This window comes from Ziziphus jujuba, chromosome 5, assembly GCF_031755915.1.
Source record: "Ziziphus jujuba cultivar Dongzao chromosome 5, ASM3175591v1".
Lineage (NCBI taxonomy): Eukaryota > Viridiplantae > Streptophyta > Magnoliopsida > Rosales > Rhamnaceae > Ziziphus > Ziziphus jujuba.
In genome coordinates, this window is record NC_083383.1 from 7,289,511 (window position 1) to 7,308,480 (window position 18,970).

At 34.3% G+C, this 18,970-nt stretch overlaps 3 protein-coding genes across 5 annotated transcripts; 1 reads left to right on the forward strand and 2 right to left on the reverse strand.

The window, feature by feature from the left end:
* Positions 1-36: 36 nt before the first annotated feature.
* Positions 37-5,040, forward strand: LOC107419751 (small ribosomal subunit protein mS47). The gene is made up of 14 exons (XM_016028543.4): positions 37-342; positions 504-584; positions 673-741; positions 1,161-1,224; positions 1,824-1,903; positions 1,982-2,065; positions 2,192-2,276; positions 2,692-2,777; positions 2,863-2,984; positions 3,443-3,503; positions 3,989-4,087; positions 4,176-4,277; positions 4,373-4,414; positions 4,517-5,040. Exons 1-14 carry the CDS (start codon positions 217-219, stop codon positions 4,634-4,636), a joined length of 1,221 nt encoding a protein of 406 aa, XP_015884029.3. The 5' UTR covers positions 37-216; the 3' UTR covers positions 4,637-5,040.
* Positions 5,041-5,552: 512 nt separating this feature from the next.
* LOC107419757 (DNA-directed RNA polymerases IV and V subunit 2) lies at positions 5,553-13,949 on the reverse strand. Of its 3 annotated transcripts, XM_025074609.3 has the most exons (10): positions 13,829-13,949; positions 13,406-13,683; positions 12,740-13,287; positions 11,543-12,052; positions 10,696-10,908; positions 9,380-10,251; positions 8,828-9,119; positions 6,900-7,850; positions 6,413-6,684; positions 5,553-6,234 (listed from the first exon to the last, which is right to left on the reverse strand). In XM_025074609.3, exons 4-10 carry the CDS (start codon positions 12,038-12,040, stop codon positions 5,733-5,735), a joined length of 3,600 nt encoding a protein of 1,199 aa, XP_024930377.3. In that variant the 5' UTR covers positions 12,041-12,052; positions 12,740-13,287; positions 13,406-13,683; positions 13,829-13,949; the 3' UTR covers positions 5,553-5,732. The 3 variants fall into 3 exon arrangements, with proteins under 3 accessions (XP_024930377.3, XP_015884036.3, XP_015884035.3); XM_016028550.4 differs by lacking the exon at positions 13,829-13,949 and having other exon boundaries at positions 13,255-13,287; positions 13,406-13,806; XM_016028549.4 differs by lacking the exon at positions 13,829-13,949 and having other exon boundaries at positions 13,406-13,806.
* Positions 13,950-14,800: 851 nt separating this feature from the next.
* Positions 14,801-18,372, reverse strand: LOC107419758 (chorismate mutase 2). Its single transcript, XM_016028551.4, has 6 exons — positions 18,215-18,372; positions 17,571-17,802; positions 16,054-16,140; positions 15,806-15,949; positions 15,490-15,582; positions 14,801-15,279 (listed from the first exon to the last, which is right to left on the reverse strand). Exons 2-6 carry the CDS (start codon positions 17,790-17,792, stop codon positions 15,046-15,048), a joined length of 780 nt encoding a protein of 259 aa, XP_015884037.1. The 5' UTR covers positions 17,793-17,802; positions 18,215-18,372; the 3' UTR covers positions 14,801-15,045.
* Between the last annotated feature and the right edge of the window lie 598 nt (positions 18,373-18,970).

Below are 18,970 nucleotides of genomic sequence, written 5' to 3' on the forward strand. Positions count from 1 at the left end.
CATTGAAAAGGTTCGGGCCAACCTAAAGCCCACGGTTAGAATCCCGCATTGCATTTGGTTTGGGAAACCAGCGGATCGCGGCGGTGGAGACTCCGAGTAAGAGGCGGGAGTGAGAGCGAGGGGCGGCGAAGCATTTCATTTTCAGGGATTTGGTTTAAGCGGGAGAAGGAGTGTGTGTGATTGTAGGAACGAGTGCTGAGAAATCTCGACGGAGAGATGCACAAGTTGAAAGCTTTAGTAGGAGTTAGGAGGTGTTTGTTTCACAGACTTGGTTCTCTCTCCCATCACAGAGGCTTTTCTGCTCTACCAAACTATGCCCAACATGATAATCTCCAAGACCTGGTCTCTTCTCTCTCTCTCTCTCTCTCTTTCTTTTTTCTCTATACATAAAGAATACATAAATATGTAATAATAATATATAAGTAATGACTATCTCGCTCTATAAGCGCTCCTTTATGCTTTTTCTATAATGAATTTGTTTTATATGTGTAATTGTAATTCAGGTTTTGGTTGAAGGAAGATCTAATTCCAGAGCAGCCATTCTCAATAGGCCATCTGCTCTCAATGCTCTCAATGCTTCAATGGTTTGTGTTGATCTTTTTCTGTTGCCTACTTCCTTGACACCGTACTTGGTTCGCGCATTTAGTCAGAAGTCGCTTTTTTGTTTCATAGGCAGCTCGGCTGAAGAGACTGTATGAATCATGGGAAGAAAACCCAGATATTGGTTTTGTCTTGATGAAGGTATAGCGTGCTCCTACATACTCACAAATTGAATAAAAAATAATAATAAAAGGAAAAAGACACCTTAAGACATACAATCTGTATTTCTGTAATTCTTTTTAGCCCATGTTTGGTTTCATTTTTAGTCTCATTCATTTCACTGGACATAATATGTAGTTTCGAGGCTATATTGTTTTCGTAAATTTTGATTTCAGTAATTGTAAATGAATGCAGAAGGCTTATATGATCTTACTGAATAGACGTATTTTCAAGATATAAAGTTTTCCAAGTCCTTTAATGGAATAAACTTAAAAAGTGTATGACATGCATCATTTGAGAATAATTTTATCCCTGTGAAATCTTTTGAACATGGTTTAGACATGCCCTTGATTCTTAAAATTGGGTTACCCTCTGAGCTTCTATATTGATTTTGTATAAAGGGTGGTGGCAGGGCTTTCTGTTCTGGTGGAGATGTTGTTTCCCTTTATCATCTGCTTGCTGAAGGTAGGTTTCCTTTCCTCCTTTTTTTAATTACTAAATTTAGCATTTATTTATTCTAACTATCATGAAAGTATGGCTGATTTCAAGTAACATGCCCATTAACATCATTTTATTTAACATTTTTATTGTTAGTGCACAAAAAAATTATTTTTTAATGGAAAGTTTGCAACTTAATTTGACAATCTTACTTTCAATTTTCTATTACTTGAAGCATTTCTTTTTCAATAAACTCTTTGTAATTCGTTTTGATGGGTTATGGATTTGTCTAAGTATCTGCAATACTTGAGCCCTTGGCTCACTTATCTGGATAGTCATGATGGCTCTGTTTTCAGGTCATAGAAAAGTAAATAGAGTTATACTCATTTGATTCCTGTCTGTACAACGAAGTGTAGAGGATATTCAACATTGAAATCTAATTTTGGTCTCTTTTCTTATATCACTTGTGTAACATATTTTTTACTCACATGTCTTGTTATAGTTTATACCATTTAAATTTCTAGACACAGCTTTCTCCTTTTTGTGGAGCATGTATCAGATTGTTCCTTTTATTGCAATTTGAGGGCTGTTTTGATATTTTGTCTAAATGGTAAAATACTGTGCAGGTAATGTTGAGGAATGTAAAGTGTTTTTTGAGACATTATACAAGTTTGTATATCTTCAAGGAACATATTTAAAGCCTCATGTGAGTATTTGTTATTTTGGTGATCTGTATGTTGTATTTATGTGGCACTTAATGATTATTTACTCAAAATTTATACAGGTGGCTATTTTGGATGGAATCACTATGGGAAGTGGAGCTGGAATTTCACTTTTCGGAATGTTCCGTCTGGTGACTGATAAAACTGTACACTACTGCTGCTAAGCCTGCTTAATAATTCAATTTTACTTGATTTTATTGTGTTGGATTTCCTTTTATGAGTTTTTATTTTTGGTGAAATTCCTTTTATGAGTTGTTGATATTACCATGCAGGTACTTTCCAATCCAGAGGCTCAAATGGGTTTCCATCCTGATGCAGGGGCTTCCTTCTACCTTTCTCGTTTGCCTGGATACTTAGGTGACATAAACTTTGTGCAGTTTACTTTATGCAGCCTGTCCTTGTTATCTGTATGTTTTGTTTCTGTGACATATATTTTTGTTTAGAATTTGGAGATACAGCTAGAATTTTAAGTGTCAGGAAGTATGTTCTTGTGATTTCATTCTATAGGATTTGTATGTTCTCAGTTAGCATTTAATCTCAAGATATATCTGTTAATATGTTGTTTCAAACTTTGGAGCTTATCGATAGAGATATGCTAAATACCTAACACCATTACAATTAGTGGCAATCTTCCATATATCCAGACAATATGAGTATATATTGGCACATTGCATCAGTAGTTACAGCATGAAAAGCCTCTGCATTGCAAAGAAATTTTGTCTTTCATGTTAAATTTTCTAAATTTTATCTTGTATAATTTTACATTTTCCAGGGGAATATCTAGCTCTTACAGGAGACAAGCTTAATGGTGTAGAAATGATTGCTTGTGGCCTTGCTACACACTACACATTAAATGCAGTTTGTTTCTGTACCTTTTACTCTTCTGCTTCAGCATTACTTATTTCCTTATCTGTAGTAATTGTGATTGAATGTCTTTTTTTAGAGACTTGCTTGGATTGAAGAACGCCTGGGTAAATTGGTTACAGATAATCCCTCTGTCATAGAAACATCTCTGGCTCAGTATGGTGATATTGTTTATCCAGACAAGAGGAGTGTTCTATCTAAGTAATGTTCTATCCCGTATTTCTCGTCTTTTTCCTTCAGTGGAACTCTTTGATTAATCTATTGGTAGTTCTAACTTATTACTTCAACTTGATGTAGCTGTTGACCTCATCTTGATTAAACTTTTTACTATGAAATTCAGTTGATCAAAGTTTCTGGTATTGTTATGTGACCCATCTTGACCTTGGTTGCATTCTGTAACCTACTGCAGATTCCTAATTGGACTCTTAATTCTCATTTATCTGTACATATGTGCTTCCATGTCGTAGGCTGATCTTAGCTCTGTAACTGTTAATTTAACTTATTTGCTTTTTAATGGTGATTACCTTTTCTTTGGACATGCTAATTTCTACTCATATTTTCCTGTTAATATAATAACAATGAGTTATTTTTTCTGTATATGCATCATAACCCATCTGTATGTCTGACTTGCTTTATCTCTGTGTTTGATGTTGATGAAGGATTGATGCCATTGATAGATGTTTCAGCCATGATACAGTCGAGGAAATTATAGATGCCTTGGTAAGCATGACATTATAATCTTAATAAAATAGTATACATGGAAATTTTTTAATGTTTAGAAGTAGTTTACAATTTTTACGTATCTGGGGATTCTAACCTTGTTAGGTAAAGGTTCACTTGCAAGAAATCGTACTTGGGTGATTCAAACTTATCTACTATAAAAAGATAAAGAATGGATCTAGTTTATTACATATTAACATTGCTGGGCATAGTAGCCCATTGTTGGTCACAGCAAGGTCCAGTGCATTCTTGAATGACATGCAGTTTCTGATGTAGTTTTCAAGTAAACAAAATAGTTCCAAATGATTTAATTACTAATCAACTGGAATAAGTAGAAGATATAAAGTTAATTAATGATTTCACCATTATGCTCTTCAACAATGCATTAGTCTGGGTCTGGGCAGAAATTTTCCGGCGTAGTTTAAGTTTGTAGTACTTAATTGATGGACAGATTTATAAACTATGGAAATAATTTAATTGTTCAGGAAAAAGAAGCAGCTGATACATATGATGAATGGTGCACCAAAGCCCTCAAGAAACTCAAAGAAGCCTCTCCTTTGTGCTTGAAAGTCACTCTACGATCTGTGAGTTACCTTTTCACCTGTCTGTAAATCGGTATCGTTTTATCTTTGCTCTATACTCAATCAACATTGAGCCTTCTATGTTGCACAGATACGTGAAGGTAGATTTCAAAGCCTTGACCAGTGTCTGGTTCGTGAATATCGAATGTCCCTTAATGGAATTTCCAAACATATCTCTAATGACTTCTGTGAGGTATGGATTTTTTTCACATCTTGAATGGGTAGTAAAAATATTTAATTCTGCTCATAAATTAAAATTGACCACCCTGGTTTTCACGTGTTGAGTAGGGTGTCCGTGCAAGATTGGTAGAGAAGGACTTTGCTCCAAAGGTATACAATATATATTTCTATTATAAAATTCTTTCAACGTCTTGTGGGATATAAGAAGCATAAGACCTGATCTTATATTATATTGTGTCTCAAAATCTGCAGTGGAACCCTCCCAATTTAGATGAAGTATCCAAAGATATGGTAAACTGCTATTTCTCTCCGCTTCCTGAAGTTGAACCTGAACTGGAGCTGCCAACTGCATTGCGAGAGCCATTCATTTGAGAGTGAGACTGATAAAAGGACACATTTAATCAATGTGGGAACACTGGATTTAGAATGGGGATGTGAAGATAGTTTTCTCCATGCTATGGCGGTCCACAGGTTAAATTTCTCCCACATTTTTTTTTTTGTTAGTAGCACAGCATCTCAACTCAATACCATGCCTTTTTAATGGCCTTTTTGAAGGGGTATCACCGGTCAGCATTCGGTGTGATTTACTTGTTTGGGAGAGGCTTGTCTCTCTATTCTTTGTTGCAAATCAGATATAATTATTTCAATTTAAGGACTTTTTTTTTTTTTTTTTTTTCTTTTCTGTCGGATTTTTCGACTCTCTTATTTGTATCGAAGTACTGGTCATCAGTTGAATACGTTGAATCTCTCATAATACTTACGTATCTTCTTCTTTTTCTTTTTGTTTGTTTTTGTTTTTTTTTTTTTTTTTTTTTTTGTTTTTTTTTTTTGTGTCTAAATGGAAATTTCTGTTCGTGTAATCTTAAAATGCGAAATTAATTGAAAATTCACAATCTGTAATATATGTATTACCGATAAGAAAAAAACGACATTTTTAGATATAATTTTTCTTTAAATGGTTTGAAAAGTTTGTAAAATAGTAATATATTTATCGTTGCAAATATTATGGTCTGGGAAGGTTGGAAACGGAAGTGACCACTTGGTGAAGGTTTTGTAGCCTTTCTATATTTTTTTTTCACAATAATAATAATTAGTTTTTAATCTTTTATCTTCCAAACTGAAGCATGTAATTTTATTCATGAACACCCAATTATGAAATTATACGTATATTTTACAGTACTTTGACAAAACGGTTCTTATCCTTTTAAACATAATTTCATTCTTCGTTTTCACACAATTTATTTGACTTATGATGAGTTACCGTGTAATATCAAGAAATTATCCATAATTAGAAAGCTTTGTAAAATGATATATCTCTTACCGGCAAAATATCTCCGTAATTTCTATATACATGATTGAGATCGCTCAATGTCACTAGTTAGACTTGCAATATGAACAAAGTCATACCAGACAAAAGATAGACTAGAAATTCCAATAACTCGCAGGAAAACCTTTCAATAATTTTAACTCAACAAAGCTGGGTTTCGAACTTTAGACTGATGCCCATGCTAAAAAGCTCCTGGCACAGTAACTTAGCCCCATACGGTACATTGGCCTTGACAATGTCATCTACAGACTCGCATGCCCGACAATATGGACCCCTAATCTTACGGCCACCGGGCAATGCTCGTTGGATGACATTAGCAACATTTTTGCATTTCTGGCAAATGTACATCTGAGAGGAATCACTGAGAGTAAACAGGCGCTCATGCAAGTTTGCCGATGCACCATGAGCAAGAAGGCAGTCTCGCTCCATCTCACCAAACTTGACACCGCCAAAGCGCTTTCTATCTGCCACTGGCTGCCTGGTTAGAGGGTGTACTGGTCCAGTATTCCGAAATTTTACTTTGTCTTCAGACATGTGGACCAGACGTTGATAGAATGTTGGGCCCATAAATATGAGAGAGCGGATCATTTCACCGGTACAGCCACTGTATACTCTCTCATTTCCCCATTTAGAAAATCCAGCCCTGCAACACACATTATACAAACATTATCTTGCTGAACCATTTTAGGGAGGAAAAACCAAACACATAATTAAAAGGTTCCAAAGATAATAATTAGGTGCCAAGACAAACATGAATCAAGCATCAGAGAGATGACTGGAAGAAGCATTAGTAGCTATATGCATGCATACACTAGAGTTACCTGTGAAGCTGGGCTGTGATATCATCAACAGACAGAGTGGAGAAAGGGGTAGCATGTTTCATCAAACCACCAAGGGCAATCCCCTTCCCTAGAGCAGCCTCCAAAAGTTGACCAGGAGTTTGTCGTGATGGAAATGCATGTGGATTTATGACAATATCTGGAACTATCCCTTGTACTGTAAAGGGGAAATTCTCTTGATACTCCAAAAAGCCAAGAACACCCTTTTGCCCGTGCATGCTTGAGAACTTGTCTCCAAGACAAGGACTTCGAACCTGAACCGGAAAATCAGTATTGAATTAAAAGTTTGTTTTCTAAGCGAAGTAGAGCAGCAACATGTCCTGAAAAGTAAAACACATTATTGAATGAACGTTGCATCTACTTGCATGCAATGAGGATCTGCATTGTTTGGCTGATGAACATATACATCTATACACAAAAAGGTAAGTGCGAAATATATATAAACTATATGCATGTAATGGAAAACTACCTGTCTCAGAGATACCACAGCAAAATTTTTTCCATCATCGTTGGAGGAGAGCACAACCTTTTGAACCCTTCCCCTCTCTGTATGCTTCAATTTAACGCTGTGATCAGCCCCTGAATCAGCACACCTTCCAATAACGATATCCCCACTCTGTAAATTGGCCCCAACAAAAGGAAAACCATCATCGTCCAGGCTATCAACACGTCCAATTTTACTCTGTAACTTCCCAAAGTTTATACAATCATCAGCCTTTCGCCTTTTATCTGAAGATTCCTTGTTGTCAACCTCAGCCTTGTAACTCCTTATGTGCTCAGATCGAAACATACCACGCTCCAAAGAAGAGCGGTTCATCACTATGGAATCCTCTTGGTTATAGCCGAGGTGAACGTTGACAGCAACAATAGCATTCTGGCCATTATAGAATTCAGGCTTTGGCATAAATCCCTTGTGACCTAATGGAGCTCGAGGTTTTCCAAGACAATCAGATGTCATTGTCCGAAAGAGTGGTTTCTGTGGGTAGTGTAACTGATGAGACAGTGTATCCACTCTTATATTGGGATTTGTGGTAGAAAACCCAATTGCTTGTTGACAGTGCTTCTGGGATTGATAAAGAACCCTCCTTGCATGGTCATGATTAGCAAAGGGGACTATTCCACAGCTTAATCCTAATAGGAAGGACATGTCAAGCTCACAGTGTGTATACTTTATTTGAGATGTCCCCCCATCTTCCATGAAAAGATATTTCACATCCCATGCTACCCGACAGTCTTCCTCTTCTTCAGCTCCAATAAGCTCAACTATTCCCTTGTCCAGAAGACATCGGAAGGTGTACTTTCCCTCTTTCAATGATTTAATCTTTCTCAAATTCTCAACTACTAAAAGAGGACGCAGAATCCTTCCAGCATCAGAATATATATGTACTTCTCCATGCTGTCCTTCTCTTTTGATTTCCACCTACAAACAAAATCATCATAGATGCTAACATAGCAATTAAAGAATATCTTGAAAGACAAACTACAAAACCACTGCAAGTCAAGAGCAAACAATTATGAACAAATATTCACCAATCTAAATGTTTGAAGAAATAAAATAAAAACGATTCATCTAGATTTCTTTTCACAGTAAAAACATCCATGGAGGTATTTAGAACATTCAGAAAAAAAAATTAATTAAAGGCACTTAACATCATAAGGCAACCGGTTGCACTGGAAATTAACTGGACAAAAAAATTTCAGCATATTAAGTTTCAGAAGCAATATCCTACTCATCACAAAAAACAAACCACTCATGATGATTGCTGCAGTTTGAAACTTCTCACTCCAAACAAAATAGATCTATATATATATATATATATATCTTTATGAATCTATGATGCAAAGAGATAAGGATAAAGCGGAAGCGTCAAGTTAAATTACCTGTTGGATTTCTATATTTGTACAACATTGACATGTTTATCTATTTGGTTACATGTAAATATCATTAATTATACAAACCATCAATCATTAAGAAACTTCCACACACTAGGTACAATTGACAAACCTACAAATGTAGATAACAGGAAGGCAGAGGCATTCAAATTAAAGAGATAAGAATTTTGAATGCCAGGCAACTAGGAATGAACTACCGAGAATAATTGAATCTCTCAACATCAATAGATTAAGGAAGCATCCACCACAGGGATTGCATCTTGACAATCCAGTGACAGAACCTTGCACTTTAAAATGAATGAGAAATTACAAAAATACATATCATATCTTCTTAAATTGTCAATTAACTATTCTCCTGAAGCTGTGCTTAGATTAATTAATTTTGGTTTCCCCCAACTTGATAACCTACATTGCATTTCAATCTGCTCCATGGAAATAAAACTGACCGATACCAAGATAATTTGAAATCTGAAAAGTCACTAGGGGTTAAAATAGAGAGAGAACCTGATGTGGCAACTTCTTTCTGCGTCGCTCTCTCCTCAATTCCATAACAAATGTGAGTGAATCATCACAAACTCCAACCCATTCCCCATTAAGGAAAACTTTATCCTTCCCAGTAAGTTTAGTAAAAGTATCATCTACCAATTTCTCCATACCGCAATGATACATTTCTGAAAGTATAGGTTTCAACACATTTGTACTTACAAGTCCTGTGGTAGCCAAATTTTTCACCAGACCACAATTTTCACCATCGGGGGTAGAAAGAAAGCAAACCTTACCCCAGTGAGAAGGATGCCTGCATCCAGAAAGTTCTATAGCTAAGTGTATTGCAATCTATGCCAGACCTCTCATAACAAAATCAAAAAGCTAAATATTCAATATTCCAAAAAAGTAAAAAGCATCTAGAAGCAGAGTTAAACTACTTACACTATGATCTAACCAACACATGACAAAAGATCACAATATAAAACAATAAATAAATCAACAGTTACAGTAAGATATGCAGGAAAAGCATTAAAAAGTTAGCAGTTGATCTAAGTTGAAAAAGTTACTTACGGGTATCTAGCATCTCCAACCTTTCCAGTGTACTGAACCTGTTGACGTGTTCTTCTCATATCAATCATCGTTTGCAATGGATTTGCACGCCCAACCGTTGCCACAACCCCTGAAATCCTTTCCATCCGTTTGTATGGATGACACCACGCTCCTGTCGAGAAAGCTCTAGAAAGACCATTGGTGATTATAGAGGCATCCAGATAATGTTCAATAGGGTGGACAGTTCGATCGGCATAAAGATCCCTCTGCAAAGCCTTTGCCATACGCCTCCGGGCATGTGAAAGATGCGCCTTTAACTCGCGCTCAAGCAGCTCACCACCTAAGTCTAATCTTTTATTCTTAAAATCATCTCTATTGTTACATTTTCTACGTCCACTAAAAGCCTGCAGAAGACACTTCACCATATAACCCAAAAAACGAGCCTTCTGCTTTAGACCTTTCAGATTAGGGAACAAGTAATTTTCAATGCATTGTTCAATATTTTCTCCAGGTGGAAATGTAGTTCTCTTTATCCGTTTATCTACAAAGCTGAGAGCATTCTTTCCTCCACGAAAGTGTTCGCAGTTTTCATTGGCGTCGTGGATTGATGCGAAAAGTATATTTGATATACTTGCATCAGGATTTTCATAATCAATCAGATCCATGACCTCTCTATCACATGAAATGCCTAGAGAAAAGAACAAGATCCACACAGGGATCTCAGTAGACAAAAAATATACAGTCAGCACCTTCTCACCACCTCTACTAGCGTCACTGGCTAACCTTATGATTAACCTATTCCTCTTGAGTTCCGATTGGTAAGCGACTTGAAGAGGTTGGTTATTTGAGATCCAAAGTCTTTTCTTACAGATCTGCTCCTGTGCAATAAATGTCTGAAATTGAAATGATAAAGATGAAATGAATAATCATTTGAGATAAATATATATATATATATATCTAGATACAAATTTTTTACAGATATATTTGCGTATATCTGTGTGCATGCATAACTGAGAAAAGAAAAATATATATATCATCTTATAGCTGTCGAACAAGTCAAAAACTAAGTTATCAGACAATCACACCACTTTCCAACATTAAATAACATCAAACTTGGAGATCCTTTGGAAGACCAGTATATTATAAAAACTATTTTTGTCAACACCATGACTCTACCATTAAAGCAAGTTAGTCTCTTCACAGGATCAAACATTTGGAAGGTTCAAAGCATCTATATGATTAAGCTAATGCACCTTGCAAGAGCATATGAAAAGCATGGTTGCAACCATAAGCTAAAAACAGTACACAGAAGAAAGCAAAGTAAGTTTTAAACTCACCTTCTCTGCACCCTTGATCAAAAAGTAGCCTCCATGATCAAAATCACAGTCACCTTTCTCAACCCCCTTCATCCAACAGAGGTCAGACTTCACCATCACAGGGATCCTCCCAATTAAAATGTCCCTGTTTTCGTCAGTGATAATCTCTCTGTCTACGTATTGTTCTTTTCCCGTTTTAAACTTGTCACTTCTTACAAGCTTTTTACTATATACCTGATAGATTCAAAAGTTCAATATTATTATGAATAACAAGAAATTGTTTTAGATAATTGATCATACTAACTTGCTGTTACCAAAGAAACTACACAGGAAAAGAATATCCATCCTAGGATTTATGCATATCTGCAACTTAACGTAGATTCAGAAGCACAAGTTGCAACTATAGGAATCCCAAAAAAGTTGCAATGACTATAAGAATCCAAAACACAATCATCTCAACATATCCTAAGCTGCCCACCCACTACAATAACAAATGTCCAGCACTTAAATAAAAAGTGCCAGTAAACAGTTAATTAAAAGCCACTCAGACACCAAGGTAAACCCCAACTTCATCAAGTTATCCACGTGTCAACTTAAGCATAATTTTGCATGCTAAATCTTAACAATAATGAAATGCTCTAGATGTCACAGGAAGCCGTTTCATTTCAAGTATATTGCACATTTGCACTGCATACGCTAAATCAAAATTTGGCCAAACACATAGATAAATATCAACTCAGAATATTAGGAAAGGCCATTCAACATGAAACAGGCAAACCTCATTCAATACCAAAACCTAAAAAACAAATCTAAGGAAGATAAAGTATAAATTCCTCATTTGCTTTTTCAATGTGTTGAGTTTATTCACCTGGATGTGAGTGTTCACTTTTATCTTCGATGCGTAAGTCATGTTCTGAAGCCGAGCATGCCTAGGTAGCATATCCAGCTCCTTCCCATCTCCTAAGCCACCCCAAAAAGTTGGCTTATCGAGGGTCACTTTCCCAAATCTCACTGAAGCAAATCGCCACCCATTTTCCCCCTTCTTCGATGGATCATATCCAGGCTCCACTATCATTTCACCAAAAGAATCAAAGACCCTTTGTATACCATTACTGATAAAATAATTGTAGGAGTTGATCTGGTGACTAATGAGGCCATATTCATTGAAGAACTGTATTGATGCCTCCTTGCAAAATTTTTTCAGATCTTCCCTCATATCCTCCCCCAGATCCTCTATGCCAGTGGGTTCAATAAATTCATCATCATCATCTTCATCATCATCAAAATCCATATCAACTCCATTATAAACCTTTTCTCCCTTACTACTCATGGCAATATCTTCCTTTGCATCTGATGACGCCCCCATTAGAATAAAAATCTGTACAAAAATAATAGATAAGAAAACAAAAAACAAGGTTTTCTTCTTCAACAATAATATATATATATATAATAATAAAAAATAAAAAATAAAATAACAACAACAAGAAGAAGAAAGAGAAAGCAAACAAATATCTGCTTGCAGAAAATATAACATTTATGCAGTATTTTCTGTGTAAGAACAACAACAATGTGTCTCTGTAGCATTTAACATTTTTTTTTTTTTTTTGGGCACTGGAAGTGGGCTATTATATGCACTTTAATTAAAAGTTTCAAAAAACAAACTCACGAAAAAGCCTAACCTAAACTCCACCCATTCTGAAAATCCAATATTTCTATGAACCATATATATTACCAAAAAATAATAATAATAAAATCCATGCAACAAATATAAAGTTTTGATGGATAAGCAAACTATTCCTCTCTTACATTTTGGTCATGGATATTTTCTTGAATCTCTCATAGATTATACACACATAAACAAATTTTTTAAAAAAAAAAAAAAAAAGTCAAAATAAATTTTTATATCCTATGCTTCTAATTTCTAAACACATTCCCCATCCCATCCCATAAGAACAAATCCCCTGACTCAAAGCATTAATCAATCTTGTTTCTCTCATTACAAGCTTGACGGGAGAGAAAACCTAGAATATTAAATATGTTTATATATATATATTGGGAAACTTACAGTGAGCTCGACCAGAGACTAAACCCTAAACCCCTTTGCTCTTAAAGCAACTGCTCTGAAAGCACTGAACTGAACACTGTGAGCAATGGGTTCTTTCTCACTCACTCACTCGCTTGCTCACTCACGCATTGTATACTGATAGTGAAAGCGCCTTTTTCCCCTTCTCTTTGGTAGTGAGAGAAATGAGAAATGCGAGTGATTGTGACCTTTCCGAGAAATCCTTTTTACTGCCCTTTTTTTTTATTTTTATTTTTTTTTTTTGGGTCTTTTTCCCTTTATTGTAAAATGACTGTTTTTGCCCTCTAAAAATTTTAAAAGGACGAATATGTCTAAAACTACATTAGAAGCTGAGAGCTTATATATATTTATATATATAATGCGTTTACAATGCGGTAAGACCGCACTCCATCTATCCGGATCAAAAATGTTTTTTAATTTCACAGTCGTTAGATTTGAATTTTGGTTCTGGACAACTGAAATTGAAGGTGTGTTCACGTGTAAAATTCTTGCCAAACCTTGAAATGCTTGACCCCTGGTTCTGTTCACAACTATGGAAAAACAAAAAAGAGAGTATTAGAGATTAAAAACTAAATTCCTATTATTTCTCTATCAAAACATAAATGAAAATAATTAAAAGAAAAAAAAATAATAATAAGAAAGCCATACCAAGCTGATAGTGATAGTGGTGAAAGTTGGCCTATGCTGTTGTGGGAATCAAAAAGGGGATAAGAGTAGAAGAGATGGTGGTCTGAGTTTCTCAAGCAAGCAGGGGAAAGGAATTGGATTTTGTATGAGCCGGTGCAGAGAATCAGAGAGCTGGTGCTAGTGAAGATTTACAACCTGGTGTGGTGTTTTGCGAGCGGGAAGGGGAGATTTGTCAAAAATTTCACATGCGAGCCCACCTTCCATTTCAGCTGTCCAGATCCAAAGTTCAAATCCAACAGCTGTGAAATTAAAAAACATTTTTAATCCGAATGAGTAGAGTGCGATCTCACTGCATTATAGACGCAATATATATATATATATATATAGATAATGCAGAAATTGGAGCCATAATCGTAAACGGATGTGGTAGTACTGGTATAAGACCTTTGCGGCGGTAAATGAGCGTTGAAAGGACGCGTATATCCAATAGGAGGAACGAGAGGCCTGTTTTGTAGTGGATGGGAAATAATTACAAGATTGAGGGTCGGGAATGGAAATGTAACTGGAGTCATTAAATTCTGATTCTTCTTTTACAATATTAAATTAGACTTCAGAAACAAAACAAAATTAATAATAATAATTAATAAATTAGACTTCACTCCTAACCATAAAAAATAAATAAATAATGATAATAATGTTAAAGTTAAATTTACTTTAATATTGTTTAAATTACATATACTATTATTTTATTATTTTATAAAGTAATATAAGTAAATAATTTTTTTAAAAAATAAATATAATTAAATATAAATCAATCAAATATCTAATATGTAAATAATATATGTATATTTCATATAGTAGTTTTATTTTTTAAAAATAGGTAGAAAAATAATTACTTCACTTTGTTATTTTTTAATAAATTATAATAACATTGTCAAATTACTACAATATTTTTTAAATTACATATATCATTATTTTATTATTTAACATAGTAATATAAATAAATAATTTTTTAAAAAGACAAATATAATTAAATATAAATCAATCAAATAATATATATATATATATATATTTAATATGTAAATAGTAGTTTTATTTTTAAAAAAATTAGTAGGAAAAAAATTACTTCACTTTGTTATTTTTTAATAAATTATAATAGCATTGTCAAATTAATGTAAAAAACGAAACATCTGTATCAGGACGATATTTTCTAGGTCCAAAATCTCAACAAATTTTAAATTGAATGAAAGGATATTATCATACAGATTAATATTGTGAAAATTATATCTTGTATAAAAAGTCATGATTAATTCAAATTATGTTTTTAAGTCTTTAGAATTTAGGATATATATAAGTATTCTAAACAATATTCGTGGCGGAATGCGACCAATATTTTGGGTTTCCACACTTAACATGTAATATAATAAATAAATAAAGCCTTTTTCTACTTATTTTCTCATTCATAAGTTATGCATATGCAATGCAACCTATACGTTACATGTTTGCAAAGCAGAGCACAAAGTTCTCTACCATAACTACATCAACAAGGCCTTGGCTACCGAAAATATGATTCTTATTTATTATTTAAAACTTTAATACAGATACTGATCTCCTAAATTGAGTACCAGATTATCAGAATTCAGAAGGGAGGCAATTCAATTTCAATCGAGCCGGCGAAGGAGGTACTCTACTTCAACAAGTTTTGTGAGAGGCATTATCCATTTTTCATAGAGTTGAGAAACCACACTTGGATCCACCTTGCACTTTTGGTCGTTCCTACTGGTGCTGTTCAATGTTACTTCCTGTGCAAATGTCTTCGTCTTCTTTCCAACCCTTTCTACCACCATCTTTTCTACTGCTTCAAATGTCAACAGTTTCATTAGAGCATCTCTGTCCTGAAAAATAGAACGGAAAAAAAAAAAAAAAATTCAACTAAGCTTCTGCATTTTTTATTATAACATATGATAGTAGTTGGGATATGAATTATGATATACAACTTCTGAATCTAGTCAATGCCCCAAGCATTTATGACTATGCTTGGACAAACAAAAATAAACTTGTCCTTCTCAGCAATGTTTTGCATTTGGCAATTAACATTTAATTACCTGAGCGCGAATTGCGGGCTCATAGTCTTCTGGGGCATCCTTGAATTTGACCTCAGCTACAAAGTTTCCATAATGTATCCTTCTTGATATGGCCTGCAGATAATACAACACATTGTCAATGAAAAGTTAATAATATTAGTTCTGGTTCACTGGTAATAATTCAAGACCTCCCTAGATTGTGATCCTAAATGGAACACCCATATTTAGAAGAAAGGATGAGCAAGGTTTTCTTATCTAAAAGCATAAGTACTGGTAGAATTCTCTACTTCAACAGCAGGATTAAACACTGAAACTATCAAAAGGCAACCAACCTTACCTGTAAACAATTGAGGTCGCTCGTGGCTGTTGATGCATAATTTCCATCATCACCTGGTTTGGCCAACAAAGGAAGCAATTGGTTGAAGTATGTATCCCATATTTTATTATTAACGTTGATGGAATTCGCTGCAGGATGCAATATCTACAGTGGAGAAGTTTTTGGAATAATATTAAAATTGGTACTTGGTATAAATTTTCAAAAATTAACCAAAAAAAAAATCCAAACCTTTATGAATAGATAGTTACCGGTGGAAAGTCATATGGCGGCACCAATGAAGGTGGTAAATCGTCTGGAAAAAAGGGATGTTCTTCAGGATTTTGATATCTACCAGTCTGTACAATTGGAGATTTAGCAAACATAATACACACTGGGTAATCTACCTTTTTTTTTTTTTTTTTTTTTTTTTTTACCCGCTTGCAGATTCTAATTACTTTTTTTACACATAAAATTTTCATATTTAAAAAAAAAGGTTTGGGAAATCGCAGAAACACAAATCTTACTAGAAACAGAGTTGGAAGAAGCTACAATGCTGTATGACATACAATTCAACCTGTTTTCCATAGGAAAAAAAGATTTACCTCAACCTATAGTAGCATGATATTAGCTTAAAAAAGGGTAAGAGACAACAATCTTTGTGCTCAAGACCTTACAAAAGGGCATTTAGGATTAAATATTATTACTGGCAAAATAATATAAAACAAATAGTTCTATAGGATTCCATTGAACTCCGAAAATCTTCACAGTTTTGTGAACTCAAATGGACAAATACTTATACTTTCCACCTACAGAAAATGATACTAATTAAATCCTATAAACAAGTTATAAACAATTATTTGCACAGAAAAACAGAAAACTGCCTGTGGCAGCACAAAACTCAAAACATTTCCAGTATTTTAATGTCTTTTGGATTCAATGAGGACTACCACAATTTTTATTTTAATTGGTAACTATTATTTTAATTAAAAAAACATGGGCCTGCTATTAAAAATTTCGACTAGACAACATGCTGCCACATTGTCGATACCATATTGGTTTACACATAAATGTATGAAGGAAAAAAAAAGAAGTGGTCCATTTGGCATGCAAGAAAAGTCTATCTATCACTACGCCACTTCTTCAATCTCTGTAGGAAAATATTAAAAATTCCAAGCCCATCTGACACAAACCACCTGAAAAAGGAAAAAAAATAATAATAAAAAAAGAACCAAACGTGCAACACGAAAGCCTGCAAGGGTTGGTAGGTGACACGTGGAAAACTAACAGAAAAGGGGTTTTGCCAATTACGGTTGGAGGCCAAAAATATCCTTGACATGGATAACAGACTGTCCCACCACCGCATCCAAACAACAATATTAAGACGCAATTAGCGGCTTAACGTGTTTAGATGAGACCACAATTAGAATTACTATCATATCATTAATATCTTTGATATGACACCAAGTTAATAGCAATATCAAGGTTATTTTTTGAGGATTAGCTCCTGCACTTCTAATTTTTTAGATTCATTTTATCTTTTTAAACCAGTAAAAAGAAACGTAAAAAATAAAAATAAAAAAAATAATCAAAAACCAATTCTGTAGGCAAGGAACCCACCAAGCATCCATTTGGTGCAGATTCCTTTTACATTGCGAAGGAAATTTTAGCCCCATAATAAACCAAACATTACAGAATCCCCGTGAAAACCGAAGTTTACTATTTTCAGACAAGAACAAAACCAAAAATAAAAGAAGAAAAAAGAAAAAAGAAATTAATCAGAGATTACCTTCGCCTGAAGAGCTTCTGCTTGTTTAACAAAAAAGTCAATCAAAGGACCAGAAAATCCAGGAATGGAAGCGTAAGATTGCTGATAGGTTGGAGAATTCAAGGGGAACTTTGCTCTTTCTATCAGACTGAAAATAATAGTGTCTTCTTGTCTGATCAATGAGTCTCTCACGGCTTCCAGCGTCATTCCGTTCGCCGGAACTGGAGAATTACCTTCTGCCATTAATCTATTCCTATAACCACCAGATATCACACAAATAAGAACCATTACCACTGTAAAATCCATGGCTCAACCAAAACCCGAAACCCTCTTCCCCAGTCCCCACAATGTTAAAATCATATGTGGGAAAAAATAAAATAAAAAGATATGGAGCTGCCGGCTCATTTATTGTACGTTTTATTTTGTAAAAAATAAAATTAATTATATGGTAAGTCGAAATCTAAAAATAAAAATTCGTATGGTAAGTTTTAGTTAGCTTTCTGTAAATAAAACAAAACAGAAAGTTTCAATCGGGTTTTTGTCGTGTCACATGATATATACGAAATTGTCGTTTGAGAAAAGCAATGGAAGAAAATTTTGGGAACATGAAGGAAAAAAAAAAAAAAAAAACAGAGAAACAGTAAGAAAAAAATAATAAGTAGAACCTTTGAGATTCTGGAAATGGCTGACGAGGTGTGAAGGCGATTGATGAAGATGATAATGATGAAGGTCTAAGCTGCTTTGCTTCTTGAACGAAGATAGATGGTGGCGCACTGCACTTAACCTTTTTATATATAAGGAGCTTTGCGTATGATTCTACCTTATTGGTTTTGCGTGGCTGCCACAGCACTGCCTTCGCTTCTTAGTCGGCAAGTGGGGACCCACGCGCCTTTTTTACGCGCCTTTTCTAGAATTTATGCCGTTAAGTTTTCTCTTCTGAAAGGAAAATTATACCCTTTTGGTTGAGAGCCTATTATTGGCCGCGTTGACCTGTCCTTTTGCTTTTTTTTTTTTTTTTTTTTTTCCTTTGCTGTTCTAATATTTTGGGGTTTAATGCATATTTATAGCAAGTGTAGTGCTTCTCATAACAAATTTATTTATCAAAACTTTGATAAATAATTACATGATAATATATTAATTACTCATAGATTATTTATTCTTTATACGTATATTCGAAAAAAATCAATTATATATTCTCGTATCATTGTTTATTAAAATTTTAATAAATGTAGAATGATTGCTATTATAATAATACCCTTCTTAAAATATAATTTCGTTCACAGGGAAAATCATTAACTTAATTAATTAATGAATAATTTGAGAAATTAATATAATCATGCACTTCTATTATCTTATCTTTCTAACTAAATAACATTATAATAGAAAACAATTTCCTTCGATATTTTTATTGTGGGGTAAAT

Coding starts and splice junctions, on each gene's coding strand:
- LOC107419751 (XM_016028543.4), top strand. CDS start 217: ATGCACAAGTTGAAAGCTTTAGTAGGAGTTAGGAGGTGTTTGTTTCAC. Junction 1,225..1,823: donor TTATCATCTGCTTGCTGAAG/GTAGGTTTCCTT, acceptor AATACTGTGCAG/GTAATGTTGAGGAATGTAAA. Junction 1,904..1,981: donor GAACATATTTAAAGCCTCAT/GTGAGTATTTGT, acceptor AAATTTATACAG/GTGGCTATTTTGGATGGAAT.
- LOC107419757 (XM_025074609.3), bottom strand. CDS start 12,040: ATGGGGGCGTCATCAGATGCAAAGGAAGATATTGCCATGAGTAGTAAG. Junction 10,252..10,695: donor TGATCAAGGGTGCAGAGAAG/GTGAGTTTAAAA, acceptor TTTCAATTTCAG/ACATTTATTGCACAGGAGCA. Junction 9,120..9,379: donor GTTGGAGATGCTAGATACCC/GTAAGTAACTTT, acceptor TTCTGGATGCAG/GCATCCTTCTCACTGGGGTA.
- LOC107419758 (XM_016028551.4), bottom strand. CDS start 17,792: ATGGCAGAAGGTAATTCTCCAGTTCCGGCGAACGGAATGACGCTGGAA. Junction 16,141..17,570: donor CAGAAGCTCTTCAGGCGAAG/GTAATCTCTGAT, acceptor CCAATTGTACAG/ACTGGTAGATATCAAAATCC. Junction 15,280..15,489: donor AGCCCGCAATTCGCGCTCAG/GTAATTAAATGT, acceptor TCTATTTTTCAG/GACAGAGATGCTCTAATGAA.